The following is a 21,908-nucleotide window of genomic DNA, read 5'->3' on the forward strand; positions in this document are numbered from 1 at the left end:
CCCTTGCATGCTGGCGTCCGTTCTTTCTTTTTCCGCGCCAGCCAGCGCAGATCCGGAGAGAGCGGTACCTTGAGTCACTTTTTGACTCTGTGTTTGCAACTTTTGTCGACACCTTTTTTGAGTCGATCGACTCCTGGTGCACGGAGAGATGTCCCGTTGGACCAGCTTCAAGGCTTGTGACTCCTGTCACAAATTGATGTCGGTCACAGACCCACACCTAGTGTGCCTTTGGTGCCTGGAGCACGACCACGACCCGAAGTCGTGTTCCGACTGCAGGGTCATGAATCCGAAGTCTTTGAAGGAGCGGTCTCGAAAGCTTCTCGAGGCCCGGCTGTGCGCTCCGTGCCGTTCGAGGTCCCGGTCGAGAAGGAGGTCCCGGTCGAGAAGGAGGTCGCGGGACCGGTCGCAGAGCCACCACCACCACTCGTCATCGAAGTCTTCGTCTTTGGGTAAGTCGAAGCACAAGAAGAAGGGCCTCTAAAATGCTAGTGGTCTGGATAACCTCACCAGGGATAGAATTGGATTCTCCATTGGGGCATCCCAAGGTAGAATGCACTTCTATTGTTTAAGTAGTATGTATGACAGGAGAATGGTTGGAACTGCAGTTGCCGTATGTGAAACATAAGACTAATATGGTAACAGAAAATTCCTAATTTTACCCTGCACCATCCAGGCCTTTGCTACCTTTCAGTGAAAGCCTGACCGACAACTGCAGCGCAGTCGAAGCCATTCTCAGTGAAGCTGGTAAAACCCTAATTGCTAAGGTACAATAGGCCTGCTCCAGGTGACTCTGCTGGCAGAAGTATGCACTATGAAGAAGGCAAAGTAAACTTTTGAGCCTTTCCTATTGCCCCACCTGAAATTGAATCTTTGCTCTTGGGAAGAGAGTGTTCACTAATGCCAGTTTGACAGTTCATTCTCTCAACATGATTGTCTTGTTAGGCAGATACATCCGCACCCTCTGTGTCATTTTGAGGTTGCAAGGAACCCCAAAGTTCTTAAAACTCACAAAAGACACCTCAAACATACGCCCACAGGTTGATGAGTCGGGGACAATGTTAAACCTCAATTTCTTGAGGCAGTGTCTCTCAAGATAAGGCACAACGCTACACAATAAAAATACATTTGTTAAGTAATGACCGACTCAATTGGTGAGTTCTAGGACAGAATTATACAATTTAGAAAGATTTATTATAGAATCACAAAGGGTATCACACATATTGTAAAGTGCAGATGCATAAAGGCATTGAAATTTAAGGCTTTTAGCAATTGGGCAATACAGAAATATGGGCGATTTCAGAAATATTCTTATTCCCAATGAGCAGCAAAATCAGTAAGAAATTGGACAGCTTCCCTAGTAGCATCGGAAAGTCATCTGGCTGACCCCCAATTTAGAGCGTTTAGATAGAATATCTTCTCATAGACTAACGTTAAAAGTGCAGATTCATTGTTGTGAGAGTAAAAGACTACAATATCCATCAAACCGAGCACAGTAATTTTGAGTATTATACTGCCTTATCACCTAAACACTATCCCACTACATTAATATTTAATTAACCCACTCTATACTAATATCATCCAGAGATGGCAGAACAAACTAGTTACAAAACAGTGAACGATTATGAATGAGTGCAATACTGCAAGCATTTGGCAGAAACCTTAAATATTGTTAATATTACCGAGCCCATCATAGAACTATTTCTCAAGAACAACTTAATTTGGAAATAAACAAATGTGACTTTGCTTGACTGTGTGCAGCAGAAATAAACTGTGAACGTGCAGGGTGAGACATTCATCTTGAACAAGATGGCATCAAGGCCTAGTAAGCATAATTTAAGAAAAGGCAATTTACCAGGTCCTAGCAACACATTTTCAAATGCTGTAGCATCATGTACGTCTATACATGTACATCTGAGTGTAGATCCATATTTTTCACATCATTGGTAATGCACAATTTAATAAATGCACAAAAGCTCCCACAATGGTGCATGAGATCTTGATGAGGAGTTTTGAAATACCGTCACACAAAAGGTCCATGGCTGACTTGTTGCATACAAATATATTTTTTCAGCTGGGCTGTTTGCCACTGACAGTTTAGGACATTCTATGGGCATTGATGTGGTGTTCTTTTTAATACCTGGATGCGTACTTCCTTTACCTGACCTGAAGTCACTTTGGAATTTCCTTCACTTTGTTGTGGGGCAGGAAGGTCTCCAGTTCACGGTCCTGCCATTCAGCTTCACCTCGGCGCCCAGGGTATTTACAAAGTTGATGACAGTGGTCGCAGCCCTTCTTCAAAGTTAAGAATGTTTCCATACCTTGACAATTGTCTGTTGAAGGCGATCTTGTCACAGGTTGCAGCAGGCCATCTGCGGGCGACCATCTCCCCCCTACCTTCTCTAGGGTTATCCAGCAACAAGCTGAAGTCTTAACTAGCGCAAAGTTTTGCACCTATAGGGGCTGTCGTGGACACTGTAGCATTTAAGGCTTTTCCGACTGCAGCGTGTTTGGAACATTCAAGACATGATCCTCATGTTTTGGACTTGCCCATTTTATTGCAGCCTGAACGGTTCTGAGGCTTCTTGGTTTCCTGGCCTCTTGTATCCTGCTGGGCGTAGTGCCAGTTACCACATGAGGGTGTACCAGTGGAACCTCCACCTTCAATAGGCTCAGGACTGAGGGTCGCTATTAGGCAAAATGTGTTTCAGATAAGGCTCCAGGACCTTCAGTGGTAAATGAGGATTCCAACCGGACTTGTGATAAGTAGGTCTAGTTTCCCCATCCATCGTTCAGACTGGTGACGGATGCCCTGACTGTGGCATGTGGAAGCACTCTGAGTGAGGTATAGATCAGAGGCACCACATCAGTCTCCTGGAACAACATGCCTTCGAGTGGCTCGCAAGCACTTTCTATCTCCCAACAAAGGTAACCCCAAGCAAGTTCTGACTGACAAAATAAATGCCATGTGATACTGCAACGGATAGGGCGTGTGTGCTCACGTGCTGTACTGGAGGTGCTGAGGCTGTGGCACTGGCTGGATCTTCATGGAAGTTTTTTGACTGTAAACCAACTGGCAAAGTCCCTAAACACCAGGGCAGACGGGCAGATGCCATCTAGCCAACTACAAATGGCATTTGCACCCGGAGGTAGCTCAAGACTTACTCACCCAATGGGTTATGCCTTGACTAGATCTTTTAGCAACCTCCGAGAATGCTGACTGTCAAGCTTTTTGCGCTGTAGAGATTCCACCTTAAGGTACCCTTGGAGTTGTGTCCTGCTTTTTGTAACACTATAGTCCCCTTCACACATATCCATCCTTGCCACTGCATCCCCAGATTCTGATCATGCTCGGGAGGGACCGGAGTCAAGTGATCTCAATACCCCGGTAATGGGCTACGAAAGTCTGTTACTCCGAGCTGTTGTGTCTGAGTGTCTGCCCCATTTTCCTTCAACAACTGGCATGGTGCTACACTCAAACCTCCAGAACCTACATCTCCATGCATGGATTAGTAGAACCAAATGAGTGGATTTGATCTGCCTGCAGAGGCAGTGGACTTGATTTTTGGCTGCTCACTCCCAAGCCACAAAAGTGGCAACGTTTTTTTTTCTGGTGTGATGGCCGTGTGCTAAAGCCGCTTGTGGCAAAGCTCATATATGTTCTTCTGTTTGCCCTATGTTTGGCCAGGTAAGGACTTGTTTTGGGCACCATTAAAAGTTATTTGTCAGCCTTGTCTGCATTTCTACTTTGACCTCATCAGCCCTCTCTGGTTAAGTCACCAGTTGTAAAATGTTTTTTTTAAGGGTTTACGTATGTTTCCTCCTGCACCTTTTGTTATACCATTATGGCATCTTAATTTAATTATCTTCATTGTGCACTCCTTTTGAGCCTATTTACACTTGTTCTTTGAGGCGACTGACCCTTAAAACTGCCTCCCTCATTGCAGTTACTTCCATTGGCCACATTAGTGAACTGCAGGTGTTGTCAGTTCAACCACCATATACCACATTCTCTCTGGACAAGCTGGTGCTTGAGACTCTAGCATAATTCTTTATAAAAAATTGTCACCTTTCAATGTTGGGCAGTCTATCACGCTTCCCGCTTTCTTCTCGCCACCACATCCCTCTAGAGAAGAGAGGCTGCACTGGTTGCAGCCCCAAAAGAGCTATCCATATTGATGATTATTTGAATAACAAGCCTCCTGAGTGCATTAGGGCTAATTCTATCAAAGCTAAGGCCATCACTAAGGCCTTGACCCAAGGGGGTGTTCCGGTGATGGACCTCTGCCAGGTCGCCACATGGGCATCTGTCTATTTCCAAGCTGGTTCTACAGGATTTTCTGGTGTAATGTTCACTCCTTAGTCCCTCCCCCTTTTTGGGAATGGGGTGGTACTCTTCTGGTATCTGCTCAAAAGGTTAGGAATCTGAGATTAGAAGTATCCATCAGAAGAACAATTACTTACCTGTGATAATGCTCTTACTCGTGGATTCTCAATCTCACCAGAGATTACTCACTGCCCACTGACTACCTCGTTCTGTGGAGTGGACTTTTAGGTGTTAATATGGTTCCATGTTAAATTCTGCACACTCTTGTGGTTCTCAATTGTGTTTCTGGTGTTCCGGGTCAAAGGGCACAGAATGCATTGTTGTAAACAGATGTCAGAGCGCAGTGGTGGCACCTATAGATGGTTCATCGTCATCAGTTTCAGAGGTGGGAAGAGCCCCCTGCAAAGTCCAATGGTGCTATCTATCTACACTAAGGTGCACTTGCTGAAAAGATTTACTGATCCATTCTGGCACCTGTAGGAAATGTATAATGTGAGGAATCTCTATCCCTCAGAAAGGGTTTTACCTAAAATACGTTACGGATTGTTTTTTGAACCGCTAGATTGTGCTTTCTTTTTTCATGTCGGCAAACATTCTTAATCAAAATTAGATTATTTTGCAAAATATAACTATCTAAAAGCAAATAATAGTTGGAGGCCGTGGGCCTTAAGAGTTAGACCCTCTGCAGTTCGTCCTGTAAATGTAGCATTGTTTTGCGCAAGGCACCTTGAGAAATAGGTGGGTGATTCAGGTGGCCTTTCCTGTGAATTTCTCAGCCAGTGTTGCACCCTCATTCTGCCCACTCGATCAGTCTGTGTTTTTATCAGCATCTTTGCTCCAGAACTAACCTGCAGTTAAAGCACAATGGAATGCAGAATAATTTGAGACAGACCCCTACAAATGTAGAGACGCACTCATTCCACCAGGGCAAAAGCGTCATTACTGGCCTTTAAAAGAGGTTTCCTTTAAAGACATTTGCAGGAAAGCAACAATGGCTTTTCCACATGTGTGTTTTGCAAGCATCTTGCATCACTAGTCCAGGCACAATGCAGCTTTTGGTAAGTAAGCTCAGTGAAAATTGTTAACTTGAAGTGTGGCCAGTCACATTCTCTCTTCCTACCTCTCTAGTATTTTTGGTTGTGGAACCATATTCTCAACCATGCAGGAAGGACAGAGAGCAGGATGACAAAATAACGAAACATTACCTTCATGATGATTCCTCTTCACAACACCAAATTAGTCATCTTGTAGAAGTATATACTGCTCTTTATCGTTGAATGTTGGGAAAAGTGTGACCTTCGGTGGCAAACAAGTGTGACCTGCGCTTGCAGAGGGACACTAGCACAAGGGAAGGTCCACACAAAGAATTACAGTGTCCGCGTCCGCTTGTGAAAAGCTGACCGCCTTTATTAAACTATTGCAAGGGAGGGCGAGCAAGGATGAAAAGTGACTGATCACCATGAAAGTGATTTTATTTTTCCTGTATTTCTTCCATGACCTCAGCCTTTCGTAAAGAGGTGGTCCTAGTGAGATTTTGGGAATTGTAGCAGATGTTTTATTTTTGCTGCCTAAAACTGGCAGCAGCACTTATTGCATAATGCATTTTTAAGACTTTTGCCAAGAAAGTCTTGCATCAGGATTTGCTCCTAGCACAACACCTTGGGTTGGGACCGGTCTGCAAAGTGAGTCTACTTTTTCTGATGCAAGGTGTGAGAATTGCTAATGGTTCTAAAGTGGGGTAGGTGCACCCCCAGGCACCCGGCGGGTCCTAACTACAGACTGCAACTGTTCCCTCATTAGGCCCACACACAGAAAATGATCAATACTTCCGCCTCCACCCCCTCCCCCGACCCTTCTCCGCGCCTGCGAAACCCTAACACTATGACAGGCTATGGCACAGCTTTCCGACGCCAGACTCACACTGCTTCTACTTCAAGATATGGTGCACTCCCCAGTTTACATACCCCCAGTTTGTTAACAGTTACCAGGTGGCTGCATTGCTATGACCTACGTGATACACCACAACGGGGATATAGATACACTTAGTAGCCCCCGCATGGTGCGGCGTCCATAGTGCACACTAGTGGGTTGGGCCCAGGCACAGGCATCGGTAGCCTGTTTATAACTCGGAGACAAATCTGGGATCATAACACCCTAGGCCTGTGAGTTCCGCTGACCACAAACGAAGTGTCTGTACACTCCTGTTCAAGGGCCCACACCTACTGCATTTCCAATTGTTATAATGTATGCAATGTTTTTATTACAAATGCCAATAAAAAGAGTTTTCAACAAAAAAAAGTGGGGTAGGTGCACCAGTACTTTTAGAGTGCGGAGAGCATGGTAGGGTAATGGGTTAGAAGAAAGAGTTTTAGAGCAAGCAATGCTCAGCATATCCAGTAAACACATGCCTTTAGAGTTGTCTGATCCAATCTTTCGTGGCTGTCAATCTCTTCCAGACTTTCCACTGCAACTCACCAAGGAAACTCCCTTTCAGCAAAATGGATCCCAGCTGCACGCTGGGCTTCTACGTCCGAAACCGCAAGGAGTTTGATTCTCTGTGTTTGGAGCTAGCAAAGGTAAGTGGCACTTTAGTTTGCTTTTCTGTCTAGCAGTAAAACTGTTATCTTTTGTTGCAGAGTCTGCCTACTTGTGATGCCACATAATAATTACCCATATGACACACTGTTCTGATAGTGGTCTGCTCCAAATGAATGTGCTTGCCCTTCTGTCACTTCTTTGGGCACCTTAAAACAAAGCCTTTGGCACCTGGGGCCCTGAAATCCCAGTTGTTGTTGTTGTTCTGGCGATTAATTCATCGAGTGTGACCTAAGTTTACAGTACAGTGCTGCCGGCACCCCCACAAGTGACTTTGTGTCTGCTTAGCCAGTGGGAGCAACATCAGGCATTATACAAGCAGTGAACTAAACAAATAGAACCGCTCAGTTCGGTTTATGTAATGACTTTACAACATTTATTTGAAACAAAAATGTTCCACAAGATCTCAAACACTTGTTTGTGTTTCTTTTAAAAGGCGACACTTCAGCATCCTAAACGGTTGTATGATTGAACAACTACTGCCTAAACCACGAATTCCCTAACCACGAAGGGTTAAACAACGAGCAATGCCAAACGCCTACATTGTTAACGAGTTCCTATACCACGAAAATGATTAGTTTATACAAACTAGATTCTAGTGACATACACTTCTACGTGGTTTAGTTCTGTGCACTTTTTAGGAATCCAGTTGTGGATATCTATTGACCTACATGCTTGAATATCATTCTGCATTTCAATACTCCAACATCAATGTTGTGAAAACGGTTATATTCCACGCTATGAAAATGAATTATTGAAGTTTGGAATTGTAAGTCACATGCGCCATCTAGTGGCATGTTGACTGTTCTTGAGCTACATTGTATCTAACAGAAAAAAAAGATTTATCAACATTTTACTGAAAGTTGAGATCGTAGTTGAAGAACCGAGAATGATGTTACTTTTTTATATAGAAACGGTGTGTCTGTCAAATAAAAATTAAGGACCAAGCACGTAAGAGTAATGGGTTCAAAAAGACAGTAACCGAGTAAAATATCACTGACTTTCTTATGAAGCAAAACTACCAAATTTAACTAAGTGGCTTTGGGTTATTAAGCACTTTTATCAGCATGACATGTAATCGCTTTTCTACACAAAAAGATTATGTGAGTTGCGGAATAATGATGAACAAAAGTGCTTTTTCATAATAACTTTTTTCTGTGCGATGGCTACTACAGTTTGTCCTGCCTCGTCGATCGGATTCCATACTTTGCTGTGTAGTATGACTTGTTTTAGTCTGCATTCAATTGTGCAGGGGTGTTTTGCCCCTGGTTTCAATCTATTATACATGGCAGATAATTAAGTGATGCTAGTTGGTGAAAGCAAATTCCAAGGATCCATGAGGGGTGGGGGGGCGGAGAGGAGAGACGTGCCACGTCTTGTGCAGTCCTCGTTGTTCGGGCTTTGTTGTTCAAGAAAGGGCGTGGTTTAGGAAAGTCGTTGTTCGGGCTTCGTTTTTCAGGTAAGTCGTAATTAAAACTTTGTTGGTAAGGATGTTTCCCATCCTAAACATATGTAGCACTGTTCAAATAAAAAATAAAAAAAAAACTCACTCTTGCTATCCTTCCCTTTTTTTTTTTTTTTTTAGGTCTCGCCTAGACAGCACTTGCGCTGTGTCTTCGAGACATGCTGTATATACTTTGTGGGCTTACATTGCATTTAATTTGTTTCTTCGACTACCCTTTAAAAAACCTTCTTCCAAGTGATTCCTCTTTCCTATTTCTCCCTCCTTTTCATGGATTGTTCCCTCCCACGGAGTACCACCTCATTACTTGTAACCTTACACCTGTCGCATTTTAGCAACTGCTTTCGGAACTTTTATCTTTGTCTAAGGGCTCTTCACACGAGCGCTCGCTCCAAGATTTTCTGTTAACAGGGCTGGTAATTCTTGTTCTTGTCTCGTAACATTTGCTGTTTATTCAGAAACCGAGATCAAATGTCAGAGGCTGTTTCCTCAAGGCGCTTGTTTCCTTTTCTTATTTCTCTGACTTCAAAGTGAAAGAACCCGTCCCCCCCCCCCCCATGCTGCTTGTTGTATGTTTGCCTTTGACCAATAACGCCCACCCATCTAGTACCAGGATTACGAGGTGAAGCTGTTCTTTTGCACTAACTTAATGTGACTAATATTTGTTTTTTATCTTTCGTGTAATTTAAAAAAAAAAAAACGGTTTTTGCGGTCTACGGCTTTTGCAATCGTATTGCTCAATTCGCACATGTTGTGAATAGTTAAAACTCAAACGAGAAAAAGAATTTGGTCAAATGACAAGTTGTATTCGCCTAGGAGGGCCCCTTCTGATTGCCTTACAGCTCCCTGCCTCCTGCTCCTTTTTCAGGCTCACCTTGCATGTCGGCCCCAGAGTTAATCATTCAGCAGCCTGACAATGTATCCATTTATTGGTTGCCAGGATGGGGTTTTGTGGAAAAGTGGTGCGCCGAGGACAAACTATGTAAACAACAAATGCACACGGCCACACTCATGATCGTTATTTTTATTTTATAAGAGTTTTTGTTTAACCTAATGTGCTACACCTACAACACCAATATGATTCAATCGAAATCGGTGCTCCTTTTCTGGGAATGATTTGTTCCTTCTCGTTTTTAGAAAAGCACATAAATATATATAACACTTCTAGTAGATGGATAAATAGGACTCAGCTGGGTGTTTTTGCGGATTTGAATGGTTGTTTCTCTATTCCTATATTTGAACCTATTTTCTTTTTTTTTTTTTTTTTTTTTTGTAGAGCTTGCAAGAACAGTTGAGAAAGAAATGTATTAGGCAAATTCGAGCTTGCTGCTCCTGTTCTTTCTCCCCCTCCCCTTTCTGAGAAGCCATGGAGTTTTTTTTATTGCAGCTCTTTCTCGTTCTCTTCCCTTAGCTCCCCTCCCTGTATTTATTTTGAGCTTTAAAATTGTATTTTCTGTGAAGCAATAATGGTGCCGTTGTGTTTAAGCGGATTTATATGTTGGTTTATTTAGTTGTTTTGGCTGCCAACGTGTTGCACTTTATCCTCCTCAGAGGGTTCGAGAAACTATAAGCAGACTGAATTACAGAAAAGAAATGTCATAGATTATAATATGCAAACAGTGCAGTAAATCACATGAGAATCGTGCCTCATGGCTGAGTGCCCATGTGGCTGTGCACTTGGGTGGGCTGTGCTTTTCGAAGATTGACTGGCAAAGAAAGAAAATTCAAGCCAACTGATCTGTTTATGTACTTTTAACTCCAATGTTAGCCTTGTGAAGTAACTTAGAATGTACACGCAGGGCTTTACAAAGCTCCTAAATAAATATATACTATTTTTAGCATTCAGTTACACTTGCCAGCAAGAGATTTTTAGGTACTCTCCTATCTTAGAATTAATAGCTGGGTTCTGCCTTGCGCCAGCTCCTTTTCAGAGATGTCCCTGCTTGAGGCCACTATGCAGAATGGCCACAAAAAGAGGCTTTAAATCTGGTTCTCTTGTAATTCTATTTTAAGGCATTTTGACTTTGCGCCTAATGAACACACTGAGATGTAGGGGCATAGTGGATTAGTGGGCGGGAACACACCAACCGCATTAACTTAAATGGCCGTTCAGAGACCAGATGATAGGCTGTGCTTGAACGAGAGGAGGCTGAGGCTAGTAATTAGACTCTCCCATGCAAGTGGTTGCAATTGACTATCGGTTCTCGCGAAAGGTGGCTCTGACTGTATTCCATCGGGACTGGTCCTTGCCCTCCTCACTAGCTCTGCCATCAACTTCATATTGTCTTTTCGGGTTTTAACAATGTGCTCGACCCCTCGGGTATGAACCCATTGTTGGAAGTTAAAATGCCGCCATATAGGGTGGCCTGCATACCCAAAAAATAAAATAAAAAAGCCCTTTCATATAACTGTTAAACAAGCTTTGTCAAAGCTAATAGTTTCAGGAATTGGCTACCAGCCTTCTGGCTTTGCCAATGCCTATATTATGTTTTTTTTTAAAGATTGTTGGGAGAGCTGATGGGCCATTGTGTATATCTATCTAGCTAGCTATCTATCTATCTATCTAATATTTTTTGGGCCCAGAAACCACACCCTTACCGTAGGTAGACTCTGCCACTGAAGGAAAATTTACTGTGTGGGGATGTTCTCTTGTGAAAGAGCAGAATGCTGCAATCACAAAGAACTCAGCCAATGGCTTAAGTGGGCTGCTCTGTGCCCCGTGAAGTATGCTGTAGTTAATGGAAGAAAAATGTTATCTGCATAACAATATACCAATGAATGGAGAGGCCTGGCTGAAAGCCCTTATTAAAAAAAAAGTATATTAGGTGTGATGTTAATAAAATCAAAAGGTGTTGGCTAATAACAAAACCTAAAAAACATGGAATGAAAAAGAAATAAAAGCACAATATGGCCTACCTGTCGTAGCATTAAAGTGGACTGCTTTTTAGACAGATATGCTGAAGTAAAATGCAGTAACTCACAGCGAAAAGAGTCAATGGTTGAAGTGGGCTGACCCACTACCTCATGCTAGTGTGAATGGAAGCAAAAGGTAATTGACACTTCAGCAGACCAATAGAGGATGAAGACTAACTGAAACCCCCTGTGAGACCGCTAAAGCCTAATTCATTCATTTGAATAGGTATTCCTACCTCCCTACATGTTTTGAATGAGGGAGAAGAAATCTTGCTCTAACCCCACACCCCCATTGGTCACCTCTGTTTCAATAACCTGAGGTTCTATTTCTTGGTCGAGGCTATATTTCATGATAGTCAAGTTTGAGTACTAATATCCAAAAGCAACATGAAAATTTCTTTCACACACACACTCTGCCTCAACATCTTCTCTTCTGATTCACTGAGTGCACCATATTTCTCAGTCGAATATGAGGCCCATCGGGTGACTGAGATATCTGCCTATCTGAGGCTCTGCAGCACTATGTCCCCCCCCCCCAACCCCCCCCCCCCCCCCAATATAGCTGAAAGGAGGTTCAGGTTTACAGCCGTTCTGTCATAATCCCTCAGATGTAGCTTTTCCCCATTTCCTCCTCAGTTAAGCACATGTGCCTAATCAGTAAAGGGAAGCTCTAGCTTGGTTACACGAGGCTGAGGTAACCGTCCTCTCCTGTCCAGTAAGGGGATCACCTCCTGTTCAGTAAGTTAAGCTTTTGAGACTTATTGTTAGGGACGGTGGGTGGTAGCCTGAACAGTTGACCCAGAAATTTCCACCATGTAGACTTGGACCTTACTTGACCATGCCATCTAGGTACCTCCCCACATGAACAATGGAGGTGAACCCACTCACTACCCACCTACCAGAAGCCTGGAAAAAGAGTGTTCCACTCTGCATTCTTCTTAGGAATTCCAATACCTCTAGGAAGCTGGCTCTTTATATAGTATACCAAAAAGAGGTATACTGTGTAAAGAGTCCTGGTATACCCTATAAGTGAACAGCAAACCCAAGGTGCTCTATTTGGGGATAGTGTGGTCGAGCAGCATTAGACTAATCAGAGAGGAGTGCTAGACATTTGTTACACACACACACACAGAATCAAATGATGCCCACCCTTGAAGGAGATCCACACCAATTTACCAAAATAACGCTTAGTTTATATATATTTTTAACACCCAAAACTTTTTAATTGGATATGTACTTTGTTTTGAGATATCGCTGTCTTGTAAGTATACATAAATAGATTTGCATTGGGTGAGGTATCACGGTTTTTCAGTATACAGAAGTACACTGGCACTTTTATCTTTTAAAGCAGTAATGTTATCCTATGGGAAAGAAACATATACTGCATGTGGGTACTTAGCACTGACTTACAGGTCTGTTCTTCAATGCTTTGGGTAAGTATGGGACGAGGTCCAAGGCAGCACAATCTGGTCACCTCAGACGGCTCTGGGGCGTCCGAGTGCAGAGGTCAATATAGCATTGGGTGCCCCATTTAAATCAATGGGGAATAGTCCGGTCTCAGAGGCTGCAAGCAGGGACTAGGAGGCCAGTCCGGGTGAACTCACAAGGGGGGCTCAGTCCTTGAGATGCTCGGGCACGTAGGGAGACTACTGGTCCACTGGAACTCAGGCTTGTGGGCTTTGCTGCAGTGGTGGGGTCTCACTGCAGAAGGCTCTTGCATTTGTGGGAGGGGAAGGGGCTGCAAAGTAGGCGGGACTGGGGGACCAGTCCGGTCAAACCCAAAGGTGGGCTTTGCTCTTGAGGGTCTCAGAACCCCATTAGCACTGTTGGTCCACTTCTCCCCGGTCTATGGGACGTGGGTGCAGTGGAGCTTCTTGGTGTTGTGTTTTTGCAGTCCAAGACTCTCGCAGTTCCTGCTGTCTGTCAAGAGAGGCTACTGGGGGGGGGGGGGGTGCCAGTTGAATGAAGCCCAAGGGGGGGCTCATGCAGAACTGTTTGGTCTGGCAGGATCACGCTGGCCGGCAAAGGCTCTCCTTTCAGTCCTTTTTGTGCCTGCACACATGCGGGGAAGCAGCTCTTCTGCTCCAAGGGAGATATTCCTGGCCAGGTGAAGTTTTGGGTCACTCTTCCACAGCTTTTGGAGGTGACACCGCTTTCTGGACAAGCCAGATCCATGCAGTTGTCTGGGACAGCTAGCAGGGATTGTGCCAAGACAGTCGCTGCTAATCAGTTTTCATGTCCTGGGCTCATCTTTGTCCTTCTTTCTTCTCCTGTCAGACGCATCTGTTTTCCTGCTGTCAGCAGGCCACCTAAATACTAAATTTAGGGGCATTGGGTTAAGGGGCGTGAGGGGTAGTAGCCAATGGGCTACTTACCCCTGGGGCCACTACACCCCCTAGTTGACCACTTCCTGTGAGAAATGGACCTCATCCTGTCCCGGAGTTCTTAATTTCATCACAGCCAAGATGAGGAAATCCTAATTTTCATGTTCATTTCTGGTAGCCAACACTATGGGTGTGACTAGCCTGGAGGTTTAACACGTCTCCTTGCATAGCTAATTTCCTGCCTGTCCTTGTGCTAAATGGGCGCCATGAGGGGGTGACATCTCGCAGGTCTGGGGAAGGCCAGGCTCGCATATCAAAGGCGATGGGCTCTTCGAAGCTCCCTGCCTTCACATGCTAATTTACTAGCCATCCTGCTGGAGGAGGTGTAAATACCTACTGCCAGAGGAGGCATCGTTTCTGACCTCCTAAGGGGTCATGATCTAGTCTCTGGTGGTGGCTGGACAGTACCAGCCAGCCAGCACACTAGAGGACTAGTGGGTTTCAGGGGGTACCTCTAAGGTACCCTCTGGGTGCAGGTATTAATAAAGTGAACACCGGAATCTGTGTTTTTTTTTTTTTTTTTAATTCAAGGTGTTTAATACCAAACACCCTGTGTTTCTGTGAAACCATTATGTAGCTGGGTAACTCGTTTTGGCCAGCACCTTATCTTAAAATGGTGCTCACTTGTAGTATCCAGCAATGGGGCTAGATATTACAGGAGCTTATCTGATATTATGCAGATATGTCCTCACATGTGCTATAATGTACCCCGCACTAAGGCACCTAGGCCTGCTGTATGGGTGACCTCCATATAGCCCATGCAGTGTCTTTGGCATGGCACACAGGGGGTGTGCCATGTCATGTTTTCAAAACATGGTTTCCACTATGTCACGCAGCTTTCAATGGCAGTCTGTGTGTAATTTGTGTGTGGGTCCTTTAGGTGAGCAAGACCGCTATCATGCAGGGTAATGTACAAACACGTTCATACATTTTCATAGCAAAAGCTAGATAAAAGGTGTAAAAGTTAATAAAAAAATTAATTTAAAAAAAAAGCACATTTGAATCATTTAGTATTATTCTGGTGGAATGTCGTATCTTCAGGCACTACTTATGTAAAGCAAAGTTCCATTAAAAAACTAAACTGGTCTAGCTGCTGCAGTGCACTACATTTTACTCTATTTGAAATAAGCTTGGATTTGTTTTCTTGGCACTTTGATATTTCGTTTACATGCTCCTCTTGATATTAACCTTTAATATGGTGGTAAGATGGGAAGCCCTGATGCATTTGCTGCTTATATGTCCAAGATTGCCAACCTTCAACCCTCAATAGTTGATAAAGTTAGTACATCTAAGTTGAGACACTGCTCCATGTTGCTATAAGACTGTAGTAAAAAGTGTGTGGAGAAAAGTGTAATTAGTGCAGTAATTTTTTTAACTTTTGTTTCCCCCCTTCTTGCTCTTGTTTTTGCTGCCCAGGTGCTTAATTTGTCATCGTCGAAGGACATCTATCCCATTTTCAGCTTTGTGGAGGGCCATGCTCAGGACTACGCCTTGGAAGAGCTATGCTCACAAATCGCTGAGCAGACTGTGCACATCTCTCGCCGGACGGAGAACCGGGGGAAAGTCAAGCGGCTAAGTTCAGATGAATTTGTCTTTTTATAATATCCCAACTCGGTTGAGGCACCTCTCATTGCTGGTAAAGGCAGCCATATTGTGGTGAAAAAGGAGGACTCATGGACATACCCTTTCTTAGTCACTATCCTCTCTTGGCGATACCTTTCCCCTCTTTGGGGTACATCCACTTGCAGAAATCAAGACCTCCAATCCTGTGGGCTTCCTGGTCAAGCAAACCTAGGTCACAGTATTCAGGGTGAATTTCTTTCCTGCAGAAAGCATCATCAGGCGGTGATTGTCACACAAGACCTTGCTAGTCATTATGGCAAAGATTCCAGTTTTTGATATGGAGCACTTGCTCTCCCTTTTACAGGAAGCTTACTTTGCTGCTTCCTAGAACATTGCCGTCAGTGGTATTGGATAGACCACAGTCACATATATGCAGCCCAAGAGAATTGGAGAACAAGACATTGTGCTGGAAGAGAGTGTCAACATGTCAGTGCCCAGATACGGGATAGCTCTGTATTTCTTTTTGGTTTTTCACATCCAAAAGTGAGGTTTGCAGTTTGGTGTGAAGTCCCTATTCCTCATTTCATCAGGCAAATTGCAGGAACATCTTTGGTTATTGTGATTTGGTTTTTGATTCTGCACTACAAAAATGCCAGGTTAACCGCAAACAACTGCATTTCGCTGGTAGGTTTGTCGTGAACGAAACAATTGGTACTGTTTTTCCGGACAGGAACAATCAAGTGGCATGTACCTTGCAAACTGTGTCTGTATACATGTTGAACAGTTTTATTAAGTTGTGGCAGCTCCCTTTTTCCCTGGGAAATGGGCTTCTTTTCTTAGTAGGTGTTGCAGGCAGAGCGGCTTTACGAAAATGACTCCCTTGTCACCCATGTGTCTTCTAAACCTTTTGTCTCCTGAGAGGGAACCCACTACTGTGTCCACTTATACACACAAGTCAAATAGAACTTTAAACCTCAAGATTATTAGCTATGCCGCCTGGCATTTGGTACTGGAACCTGCTTGACTTGCAAAACATTTTGAGCTTTTTTTTTCTTTATGAAATTTCAGAGTATAGTATGCATTAATATTTATTTTTTAACTTTTTACTTGCTTTTGGGTCCTGAGCCTCCAGGCATGTATAATTACTTTGTGTGTGTGTGTTGTTTGTGTGTGTGCATGCTTGATTATTTTTTAAGAAGATGCTGAAAGAGGAGTGTGTTTTAAAGTTCATTGTGTACATTCGTTCTCGGCTACTGAAGACATCCACAGTGTTGTGACATCGTGCAAGACTCTCACATCTTCCTATGGGACCCTCCTATCCAGACATCATCTCAACATCTACTAGATAGTTCCTCAAAATAGCATGCAGAGAGTGTGGCTGCCTGTCATCCGGGTAGATCACCTTCTTATTGCTGTGATGCTGGACATAAGTGCACCATTTCTTGTTTATGCAAGATGCTCCTGGAAATGTAAACAAACCCGACTTGTCCACTTATATAGTAGGCACTCTTTTGCTTGAACTTAATTTTGTGGCCCAGCATTGCTAAATACCCCTTTCTTTGGAGTAGACCTTTTACTAGGCTGTGAACACCACAGCAGTGTCCATGTTTGCTCACATTGTTTCATCATTATTTCTGTAGAATGCTTTCTTTAATACAATGAGTGAAGACCTATTTTGGGTCTTCAGGTGTCATGAAATATTTTCCGCACATTTTTTATTGAGTACCTGCTGTCCCTTGCACTGCTGACTATTTACAAGTGTTGTGGGCTTGTAACACAGCTGGATGGCTGGATACCAAATATTGACAATAACGGGAGTCTAGGATTGTTTTCATCAAAGTTGTTCATTCTCTCCCCTGTGGAATGCTCAGTTTAAAGAAGGCAGGGAATTTAAAAATATGTTTGTTTTAGAATATATACTAGTATTTTAACACTTGCAAGAACGTTATCAAAGCTGCTTTAGCAAAATTGCAGGCAGTATTGCCAGTCCACAGTGATGCTGTAGAGCAGCATAATACTACCCCTCCTGTATTTTCCATTCCTAATGGATCCAGTTTCTACCACTTATAGGTTTGTTTAATTTATGTATTTATTCTTGTTTTAAATCAAGCTAAGATGATGGGGCAGTGGGTATACGATGATCCAGCAGTGATAAATCTTTGTGCTGACTAGGTTGACACATGACATTGGTTGTTTGCGCGTGAGGGGAATGAGTTTCAGGCTTTTTGGCTCGGCCATGTTGGCTTTCCTATTGAGGAACAAGGATTTTGGGCCATCAAAAATAAATGTCCCCTTCACTTGTTTTCTGGGGCATTTCTGCGGGTGAAGTGTAGTTCTAGACCCTAGCACTCTCTTTACCGTGCCACCAAAAGAAGACAAATTGTGTGTTGGAGATCTCATAGTTGAGGGAATGTTTTTAAAAATAGTATTTTAAATTTCACAGTCATTAGGAAAATAGGTTCCATTGTGCGAAGTTTCAAGATTTTATCTTAAAAGACATTTTTTCCAGTTTACTCCTTTTATATTTTAGCACTGGGGCCTCCTGGTATATCTTATCAGCTCGAGGATTTCAGCGTGGTTACCGCTTCACGGTTGTAGGTGGGCACCACCAGGTATTGCTGCTTATCAACAATATGTTGTCACCATTCCTATGTGCACAACTCTTACGTTTCTTTCTGCATCACAAGCAGAAATTGTAGCATCATGGTTGGGGGAATGGGCAGGCATTCTCTTTTATTTATGAGCATTTGGTGCTTCTGTATGATGTGTGGCGTGTGGTCTGTGGTGTTGAGTTAACACCAGTTCTGGCTTCTCCTCATATCATTCCTTCCTAGTCCATTTTGAATAACAGAACAATGCATTGTGTCTTTTTCCTCAGGTGTGCCCATTTGTTTCAGATTACCTGGGAAAAGTTGGCAGGTGGCACACTCTTAGTTACATGTGCAAGTTGTAATTCTGGCCAAGACTGGGACAGACCGTGAAGACAATAAATGCTCAGTCAGGTCAGGTCAGGCCCACGAGTTTCCCATTTCGCACGTTAAATAAAGAACTCTCTAAGCCAGGTGCTTTTCTTCACATTTGGCACAGCGTTTGACGTGTGGTCTTTTGAGGTGTGGCAAAGTACCTTATTTTTGATTAAACGCAGCGTGATCGAGCAGAGCTCTATGGAATAACAGGAGATGTGTGCAGATACATGTTACATTTCTCATCCCAAGTTCAATGGCAAAAAATAACCCTGTTTGATTTACGTTGCCACCAACGACAATGCTGTGTGCAATGTTTTTGCTGCGTTTTTGCCTTTGATTTTCAATGTATTTATTTTATTGATTTTTGACGTAGTAGGGTAGGTCTATTTTTGGGAATATTAAGGTAGCAGTTTTTAACTCTTAATATTTTTCTGTCTTCTAACCTAGTCCCATTTTCTTATAGTTTTGCTTCACCTCATAATAAAGAATTTGTATATATGTATATATATATATTTTTTTTTACTAACAGTTCACCTCTAGGCTTAAATATTTGCAAAATTACTGTATTTGATGTCCGGGTAGCATTCAAGCTAACTGTTGGGAAGATTTCAGGTGGGAGACCGCACCACTGCATCATCTTTCAAACACTTCCAAGTCTAAAATTGTTAATGTTTCACTGTGCTTGAACTACTGATTTGATTGTTAAACTGTACTTGATTGTCACAGCTGTTCATATAGTTTTTTGTGTGCGTCATTAACTTAGCTGAAACTGTCTTATTGTATCTTCCTGTCTCAATACCTGTTATTTGATGCTGGATTTCAGTCGGGCTCCTGCTGGATCTCACAGCAGTGTTGTCTTCGACACTGCTCCAGGCCTTTATGATCAAAGGTTTCTATTGAAAACTTGAAAATATGACCAGGGATTTCGCCGTTAGCTTTACACTGCAAAGAGAACTCAGTTTTTAATATATTTGTGCTTGTATATTGTAAATAGTAATAAACCGACATTACAGACAGAATGCTATTGAAGTGAGGTTATTTTTGTTCATTTTCAGAAGTGGTTGACTGTCGGTTGATGGTAAGCTTAGCACAACTATATTGATGCACATTAATTCTCCGATTGGGACCCCTTGCTGCCCTAGGGTTAGTTTCTGCCAGCACAGGCAAGCGTTACTCATTGATGAGACCTTAGCATTGGCCACAGCACAATTTTGCCCACCAGTACCCCCTGCTCTAGCCCAACTAACACACACACACACATGCAGCACTCTCAGTCTTCTCTCTGTTGCTGCTTCATCACAACAGCAAGCACTCCATCCTTGCCTGATTCTGCACCCCACAGTATAAACCACCGGCAGAGACCTAACTCCAAGAGGGGGTGAAACTAAATGTAGTGTAGTAGTTTTGAACGCGTAGTTTGAAATAGATTTAAGGGCCCAGTTATATCTTAGTGGTATTGATACTTTGTTGCGCCAGAGTATCTATACCACCAAGATAATGATACGCCGGCGTACGAGACGGAGGAGTCTCTGCTGTGATTAAACCCCCTCCAACAGCTGTGTAGAGTCATATTTAAACCCCTCACCTCCTCCCCTGATGGCTTTTGGTGTCTGAGGCAGACCTCTGATTCTGCCCATCTCCTTTAGATCGCCGAAATTAGAGGTCAGTTTTCACTGCTCTTCACCGCCAGGAAAACCCTGATGGTAAGAGCAGTGAAAACTGCTAAATTTTCACCTTGCCGTGGGAGAGGACTCTCATGGCGAGGGGAGCATTTTCTTTATTTTCAAAAGGAAAATCCAGGTTCAGGATTTTGTATTTGAAAATAAAAAGAAAACAGTTTAGTGCAGGGCTCCGTCATGTTGACGGAGCCCTGCACAAAACTGTAAACAGCCTTGACAGCAGTTTCTGCCAATGCTTTAGAAATGACCTCAAGCTTGCTGGCCATGTCTTAATTTGGCAGGCGTAGAAGTCTCGCCTGGCGGATGTTAAGTCCTCTGCCAGGCCCATGTAGATTACTTCATCCGCCAAATTATAAATCGGCCCTCAGTTTGACACATTTAGCATTCAGTGAGGATAATTTTGGTTATTTATGTACATAACCGTTTGAGTAGGGATTTAAACTTGTTTTTGTGTTTTATTTTTTTATAATGATGATCTGCACATAACTTCATCTGTGGGAAATACTTTGCTCCGCCATTACTTCAGCTGGATAGAATTACTTTTCTAACTCCGGTCTGTGCCATTTTGGGCTTCTAAGCCAAGAGGTGGTAACAAGTTGTGACAATGGTAAAAGTTTAAAATTCTATTTTTTTTCCCTTTCTTACTAAACACTTTCAACCTGAATGCATTTCGTACTAAAGGCTTCAAACTATTTGCCTATTTCCGGAATAGCAGTCCTTAGCAGGATCTCCGAGGTTGCCTCCATCTCAGCAACCCTCATCCTCCCCGCTAAAATGCTTGCCTTCAGCCCAGCCCCTCTGCTGCCACTAATCTTCAGATCTCACACTACGATAATCGCAAGCACAACATGGGTATTTCCTCAATTCCTTCAATGAAGTTACCAACACCTCACTTTGGACAGAAGGTTATTCGTAGGGCAAGTTAACTTCTCTATAGAGGTGGTCTTCCTTACCTTGGTCAAAGGCTTACTCAGCATGGTCCACTCTCAAAACCACCTCCATTCTGTACCTACCTACAACTAAAGACTAGACCTAGTCTAAACCGGGGGTATTACCACCAGCTTCCTCAACCCACACCTTGGCATCTGGATAGATCATTGCTTATCGTCTTTATCGATCTCCACACACAGTCAGACTTTATTCAACCACCAACTGCTCACCCTTAAAAGAAACATGTTTGTGGATTTAAATCATGCTAATGCAACCACCTCACTCTTCTCCTCATGCGATCTGGCCTACTTCTAACTAATAAAAATTATCAAAGCACTGATGACCAGTGGTCCCTCCTGTGATCTGCACCCACCCCAACTTTTAGTTTCAACTGAACCATGCCTCCCAGAAAGAACGCTGCTGCAAAATATCCCTGTTCAAGCCTCGATTTTAAGTAGCCTAATCAGACTACCACAAGTCTATCCTCCCCACAATGGGTTTTAGCAAATATACGCTCCCACCTCTTTTGAAAAAATTTCAGGCCTGGGGATCTTTCTCATGCCCTCTACACAGACCCATCCATCTTCACGACCAAGGGACTGGAAGTAAAAACTGACTTTTGATCTGTGGGTAACTGGGTTTTTGTTGCAGTACCCCTCCCCTCTTTTTGCCTGGTTTTTGATGCAACTATTACTGAAGTGTACCGGGTCCCTGCTAACCAGGTTCCCAGTACCAGTGTTTTTTCCCTAACAATGAACCATTGTTTACTCAATTTCAAAACCTTTAGCACCCTCTGTAAGTCCCTAGTAAATAGTACCCCAGGTACCTAGGGCCTGAGGTACTAAAGAGGGCCCCTAATGGGATGTAGCTTGGATTGTGCCACCCTAAGTGACCCCTCACCAAGCACATGCATGATTGCCATTGCAGGCTGCGTGTCTTGGCTCAGACAAAGGTGAAAACGCAACATGTAACACATCCCTGTGTGCCATGTCCCCTACCACTGCATGTGATACTTGTAAGTCACCCCTACGGCATGCTCGACAGACCTAAGACCAGTTGCTTAGTACTACATGTGAGGGCATACCGCGTGGG

General features: G+C 43.4%; 1 protein-coding gene across 2 annotated transcripts in view; it reads left to right on the plus strand.

Annotated features, from left to right (window-relative positions):
• ATG4D (autophagy related 4D cysteine peptidase) overlaps positions 1-19,226 on the plus strand; it is a 72,998-nt gene extending 53,772 nt beyond the window's left edge. For both annotated transcript variants that reach the window (XM_085600765.1, XM_085600766.1), the window contains exons 10-11: positions 6,781-6,900; positions 15,095-19,226. In XM_085600765.1, the coding sequence (XP_085456891.1) occupies positions 6,781-6,900; positions 15,095-15,280 (306 nt within the window). In that variant the 3' untranslated portion in view covers positions 15,281-19,226. The remainder of the gene's footprint in view (positions 1-6,780; positions 6,901-15,094) is intronic.
• The last annotated feature ends 2,682 nt before the right edge of the window (positions 19,227-21,908 follow it).

This window comes from Triturus cristatus, chromosome 4_2, assembly GCF_964204655.1.
Source record: "Triturus cristatus chromosome 4_2, aTriCri1.1, whole genome shotgun sequence".
Classification (NCBI taxonomy): Eukaryota; Metazoa; Chordata; class Amphibia; order Caudata; family Salamandridae; genus Triturus; species Triturus cristatus.